General features: G+C 41.0%; 1 protein-coding gene and 1 pseudogene across 1 annotated transcript in view; one reads left to right on the top strand and one right to left on the bottom strand.

Moving 5' to 3' along the window:
• The first annotated feature begins 272 nt into the window (after positions 1-272).
• Positions 273-6,911, top strand: part of Nup133 (nucleoporin 133) — a 56,845-nt gene continuing 50,206 nt past the window's right edge. Inside the window, exons 1-2 of the mRNA XM_004640808.2 lie at positions 273-541; positions 6,431-6,549. Of these exons, the coding sequence (XP_004640865.1) occupies positions 360-541; positions 6,431-6,549 (301 nt within the window). The 5' untranslated portion in view covers positions 273-359. The remainder of the gene's footprint in view (positions 542-6,430; positions 6,550-6,911) is intronic.
• The window catches only part of LOC105743466, a 1,434-nt pseudogene continuing 1,218 nt past the window's right edge, over positions 6,696-6,911 (bottom strand).

Raw genomic sequence — 6,911 nt, 5'->3', positions numbered from 1 at the left:
TTTCTCCGAAGCTCAAACCTCAGGAAGGTCCCGGATCAAAGTCACCGGATGCCAATCCACCCTTACTCAAATTTTTACGTCACCGCTTTGCGCCGTCTCCTGTTGGCCACGCCCCACAAAACCGGCAACCCCTCTTTGACGTCATCTCATAGCGCCAGTTTCGCTCTGACTACACCTGCAGGTCGGCTCCTCACTTCGCGCCCCACTCCAGCTCCAGCCACACCCGCTGCCTGACCTTGTGTTTTGACGTCATCACTATGCGACTGCCCGCCCCTTGCGTCTTCAAGCTTTAGGCGCGCGAGGGCTGTTCTACTGTCCTGGACCTATCCCACGTTGGTTTGCTGCAACTTCCTTCGATCATGTTCCCGGCCATCCCTTCTCCACGGACCCCAGGTCCCGGATCCCGAAGGGTCCCTCTGGTCGGAATTGGCCCAAATTCAACGCCCCGAACGGGAAGCAGGAGGGGGCAATCCTTGGGTTCTGCGGTCTTCTCCCCGGTGCTCTACTCCCCGGTATCACGGCGCAGCTCTCTCAGTTCGCGGTGAGTGATCGCCACTGGCTGGGTTAGGAGACCAGCAGACTGCACCGCGAAAATGGTCAGTTAGTGGGACCCGGGTAGCGCGGGGAGGTCTGCTCGATTTTGCAAGGTATGCCACTTTCGCATTGATCGTTATCAGGTGTACCCTCACTTTGTATTTTATGTGTGTCGCAAAAGAATATTCCAGCAAATTTAGTTATATACTAATTATAATTAGCTTTTCATTTGTGATTTACGAATCTGTGCAGCCTTCACTGTACAGTATAGATACGTTATTATATGTGCTGCCGAAGCGAGCGCGACTGCAGTAAGATACTGGCAGTAGCTGAACAGTGTTTTGTAGGGTGGATACAAGGAAACAGAACAATAGACCAAAAACAAAACAGAATGACTCATTAGCATCAAGTTACCCCCGGTTGCCTTGTTGTAAGGTAATGCAAAGGGGATTTTTATTTTTATTTTTTTTTTTGCCTGGGATCTCCAGTTTTCAGATAATCTTGATCATTTGGGGATCTATTTGCCTCCATGAAGCTTCAATTTGATGATGTAGTATTTGCTATAAGTGATTTCATTTTGGTCTGGTTAATTGGAAACTACTTTAGGAGCTCAGTCCAAAGCAGTACTCGCCAATAATTTTTAATTTAACAACTTCCACCTTTTGGTTAGGATCTTACCTAGATGTGACTAAAACTAAGGGCATTAGTGCTACTCTTTATTATCCTGGGGTTCCAGTTTCATCATGTCATTTAATATATAAATTATATTTCTTTGGATTTCTGTCATTCCATCTGAACACAGAAATTTCATATTTGATGGATAACTACATGAAAACATTTAAAATGTTTGGGAGAATACACTGTACCAGGAAAACTACTGTTGTAATAGAATAGTTCATTCCAAGGGTGGAATGAACCAGATGAGTACTTTTTAACAGGTGGTTTAATATATATATATTTTTGGCAACTGAGTTTCTATAGTAGCCAATGTATCCATGTTCAACAGAAAATGTTAGCGATTATGCAGATTCCTCCTTGTTCAGATAGACGGTAGCAGCTCTTTCCCTGGCAAGCGCAAGGGCCTGAGTTCAATCCCTGGTTCCACAAAAAAAAATTAAAGCAGGGAATGAGAACAAATGGGTCTACAAGTCTAGCTATAAAAGAGACCACCAGTACAGCTTGAATTCAGTTGTCTTGGATGTTGCTAAAGGATCTATCTCTGTCAGTCTACTGTCCATCTGTCTGTCCGTCCATTGGTCTGTCCGTCTCTCTCTCAGCTGAAAATACAAGGATCACTATGAGTCTGAGCTATGTAGTGAGACCCTGTACTATATACAGAAAAAAAATAAAGAGTAGGAAAATTTAGCCAAGAATAACAAGAGCTCCTGAAGGACAGGAGGGGTCCACAAGGTTCTCTTAAGTCATGTAAACATTTGGGTTTGACGTGGTACTCAGTCATGTTACCCCAAAAAATTACTGATTGTGAAGGTCTAATTACAGTACTGTCCTTTCTAGTGAAAACAGTAGGCATAAGCAAGGAAGAATGAAGAGCACTTAAGCATGTCATGACAATGTAGTCATATTTCAACAATTTGGGAAAAGCTGACATGAAATTGTTGAGATCCCCACTCCCAATCTTTTTGAGACAGGATTTTACGCTGCAGTTCAAGCTGGTTTTGAACTCACTTTGTAGCCCAGGCTGGCCTCGAACTCTCAGTGGTCCTCCTGTAGTTCTTATCCTGGTTTTTGAGATAGGGTTTTGCCATGTATTTCAGGCTGGCCATGAACTTACTATGTAGTGTAAGCTGATCATAAATTTGTGGAAATCCTTCTGTCTCAGCCTCCCGGGTGTGAGGATTATAGGTGTATGCTACCAGTTCCAGCTGTGGTTAAAGTTTGAACATCTCTGGTCATACATAGTATTATGTGGCTTGGTACACTCACATCAGGCATGATGCTTGTCCCTTGAATTTACATTGAGTTGTGTAGCTTTGGCTTACAGGAAGTCATGAGCCGAACAATTTTTACTGTTAGTGATTTCACTGGAAAAGCCTTAGAAAATTTAGGGTTCAGTTAGGCTTGGTGGTACATACCTTTTATTCCAACACTCTGGGAAGCTGAGGCAGAAGCATCTCAAGGTCCAGCCTGGCCTAGGCAACACAGGGAGACTGTTTCAAAATAAAACAATTAAAAGGGGCTGGGATGTAGCTCAGTGCAAAGGTCCAGGGTTCATCCCCAGCCTCTGTACTCCCCTGATTTCTAGGTATCTTATACAGTGTTTGGAACACTTATATCAATAGCAGTCATAAATGTATCTATAAGAAGATTGACTGGCACTTACAGTACTTCCTATATAACTTAGTGTTTCTTTTACCAGATGAGAAATACATCCTTTGTGGTTTTTTCCTGAGGCTCAACTAGAAAAATCCCAAAGTTAGTTCAAGGTCAGAAAGATTTGATGTAGAATTTAATTTGGGGAAGTTTGTCAAAAATTAAAACAAATATCTAGGTTGTTGCTTTAGTCAAGGTGACAAAGATTTTAAAGGTAGAGATAAAAAGTTACTAATTGTGAGCAAAACCTCAGTTCATTTAAACAGTTAAAATGACTCAAAACCAGAGAGACAAGGGGAAACACAAGAAATTATCTTGAGAAAACATGAAGTTTTTGTTTTGTAGGCTAATTATTATTATTATTATTATTAACCTAATTATTTAAAAGGAAAAAGCTTCACATTCTCGGGTCAATACTACAAGAGTCACTGTCTTTTTTTCTTTCTTTTTTTTTTTTTGGTATGGGGACGCAAACTCAGGACCTTGCACTTGCCAGTGCCAAGCAGGTGCTTATGCTGCTGAGTTATCTCCCAGGCCCCATAAGACTATCATTTTAACAGAGAAAATAAAATTCTACTTCTGTCTCAGTATATGAATACTAAAGCTGATGTTATTCAAACCTGATTAGTAAGTCTGTGCCGTCCCAGTTGGCAATAACTCCACAAGATTTCCACGTGTGTTGTGTAGCTCTCTTATACATTTAGATTTTGTTTGTACCTCTTGTCTTTCTCATTTTGGACAAACCAGTTGCCCTGTGTTAGGATCGTAATTACTCTTTTGCTAAAGCATGGCTTCTGTACCTCATAGCTTTACTTAGCAAAAACATATCTTTCCTTGCAGGTGGGCTTGTTTCCCTCATTGTTTGAAGCCCTGTGACATTAAATAGAGGTCTTACTGTGTAGTAATCTTATTTTCTAGTGAAAGCATAGGATATAAGTTTGTTTTATACCAACATTTTGTTGTTGCAATTGCTTTTGGTGGTGGTGTTTTGCTGAGTCAGGGTTTTGCTATGTAGCCCAGGCTGGCTTTTTTTTTTTTTTTGGTGGCCCGAAGATTCTTTGAGGGCATTTCTGGGTTCCTGTGAGAAACTGGGTTCGAACCAGAGCATCTTGAGCCTGACTGCTTTGTTTAGCAGGCACTTAAACAACTGAGCTAATGAGCAGGCCCCCCCCAGGCTGGCTTTGAGCTTTTCTTTCTTTCTTTTTTTTTTGGCAGAACCGGGGATTGAACTCAGGCCCTTGTGCTGCCAGAGAAGCACTTATTCCTCTGAGCCATCTCCCCAGCCCCTGCCTTTGAGCTTGAAGTGATCTGCCTCTCAGCTTCCTGAGGGCTGCACTTGCAGCCACTACACCTGTCTTTTTGTTTTTATTTTATTTATGTATTTATTTATTTTTAATCTTTTTCTTTATTTGGTACAGTATCTCTCTATGCAGCTCAAACTCATAGTGATCCTCCTTTCTCAGCCTCCCCAGCACTGAAGTTATATGCGTGTGCCACTATGCCTGGTTTTGGTGGCCAGCTTGGTGTGGGGCTGGCGCAGCATGTGGCACCAGGGATTGAACCTGGATCCTTATGCTTGCCAAGCAGGCACTTAGACCGCTGAGCTATCTCCCTGGTCCATGTTTTTAAATAGGACTGTACCACTGTGTTCAGCTTGTCATGTTAACATGCACGGTGTGCTTTATAAGGATGCATTCTTGAAGCTGGCAGGTGGCCTAATGTCCCTAACCTGTTTGTGTCCCCTTTGTCCTAACAGAGGATTCCTAGGTTTTGGAGGCAAATACGTTTCATAGCTCTTAAAATGCGTGTCCTCTGTGCACCAGAAGTTGTGACTTTGGCTCTGAGGTCCCCTGTACTAGCCTAGCCAACAGTTTTCTCTAGTTCAGCACATTAGAAGAAGAATGAAGAACCTCAACACATTAAAACAAAGAATGTAGAATGTACAATCTCTGACTTCTGAAGCTGGTGTTTCTTTTTTGGAGGTGCCTTGATGTAGACCTCAAGTCATGACAGTAATGAGAACCTCCAACCCTGGGAGAATTGTTGCTTCATGCCTAAGATACTACATGTTCTTAGTTATCTGCTGAATTGTAAATAAAAGGCTTTTGGCTATAGAATTTCACCTTGTAGCCAGGTTATAGCAAAGAGGCTCTCACAGTGAGGTAAGAGTAGTGGTTTTGTTACTAAAACTACTGAAACACCAACCTACATTCCAGCAGAATCACGGTTCCTGTTCCTGGACTTCATGGTGACCATGAAATTTCAAAGGCAGGAAACATCTGCTTATGAATACTTTCCTTTGGGTTCATCTTTGAGAAGAGACTTTTTCCCAGCAGGAAAATGCAAATGTTGAATAAACATATGATTAAAATTTATCTATAAAAGTTAGCAGTACTTTAAAGGAGAATTGATTTTTAGAGAATACATTATGTTCTTTTATATTTTGAAAAATATCCTTCAAAAGCTAATACTGTGTTTGTTTCTTTTGAGAAAAGTCAGAATGAAAGCCATGCTTTACATAAAGTGTAAGTGTTGTTCTTCAAAATATTTTCCTATCTTCTAGTGATAAATTAGAGAAAACCTTTGTTAGGGTCCTGTGTCAGGAGACAATATCCCTGACAGGTTGGTCTGTAGTGAGATCAGCATCAGGTGCTGGAATCATGTTCATTTTTTGCTTTTATTTGCTGTTTAGATCTGGTGGGCCTTGCAGTCTCAGAGCTGGATGAGACCTTAAGGATCACTTGTGGAAAGTCTGTGGCATCGTGTGGCCTAGAGGCTATGTTTTACTTTTCAAAAGTACTATTGAGACCCTCCAACTGGTTCTCAGTTTGAAAAACACTGATTTTAATCTAACTTTCTTATTTTACCTGTAAGGATTAGAGTGATGATTTTAAGTGAATAAAGGTATTTTGTTTTGTTTTGTTTTGTTTTTTAACATTTTATTTTATTTATTTATGTGTGTGTGTGGCCAGCTCAGCCCACCAGGGGGCGGGGCTGGCTGGCATGTGGTGCTGGGGGATTGAACCGCGGTCCCTGTGCTTTGCTAAGCTTGTTCTAAGTAGGTGCTTTAGACCACTGAGCCATCTCACCAGCCTGAATAAAGGTATTTTGGTCTTTTGGTTTTTGGTTTTTTTGAGACAGGGTCTTAGTATATAGTACAGGCTGGCCTTGAACTCACTTATATTGCTCAGGCTGGCCCCAAATTCTTGTGGTAGTTCTGCTTCAGCCTCCAGCATGCTGGGATTATGGGTGTGTACCACCATGCCAGGACTCCAAAGTGAAGAAAGGTATGCACATGATTTCTGAGCATAAATAGGGCCTAAAACCTTGTTTCCCTAAGTATTGTCACTATTTTCTTTTTCTTTTTTTTTTTTTAAACTATTTTCTTTTTAAAGTGAAAAATACACTTTAAAACGTATATATGAGCTAATGTTTTTTTTTTTTTTTTTTTTGCAGTGGTACAATTCATTTTCTTGTTTATTGGAAGTCTTTATATAAATAAATACATAAAAACTAGAATATTATTGAATTTTAAGTTTGAAGTAATATGATTTCTGTTCTTTAGAGGAACACCTACACGGATATTACCACATCACTCCATAACTGAGTCAGTGAACTATGACGTGAAAACATTTGGATCATCTCTTCCAGTTAAAGTCATGGAAGCCCTGACATTGGCAGAGGGTAAGTGGTGTCTTCTTTCTTTTGTTTTTAGATGTATTTAGTACGAGGTCTACAGGATCTCACTACACAGCTTGGATGCGTAGTGATCCTTGTGTTTTCAGCCTCCCAAGTGCTGGGATTACAGGCACGCTACTAATCTCAATCTCTCAATCGCTGTCTCTGTGAGCCTTGGCAGCGGGGCCAGCACAGCTGAGTGGCATCTTTCTCTTTACCTCTATTAGCAAATCAAAACTAGGCCTGGCCTAGCGTAAGACAGTGACATTTGAGCTTTTTCCTAGATGGGAAGAATAGGTAGCTAGTTCAGTTCCATTTTATAGTTGATCAGGCATAGGGAGTTTAGTTCTTTTTTTTTTTTTTTTTTT

The sequence above is a fragment of the Octodon degus genome, unplaced genomic scaffold (assembly GCF_000260255.1).
Source record: "Octodon degus isolate 3935 unplaced genomic scaffold, OctDeg1.0 scaffold00127, whole genome shotgun sequence".
NCBI lineage: Eukaryota > Metazoa > Chordata > Mammalia > Rodentia > Octodontidae > Octodon > Octodon degus.
This window is presented reverse-complemented; position numbering and strand designations above follow the sequence as displayed.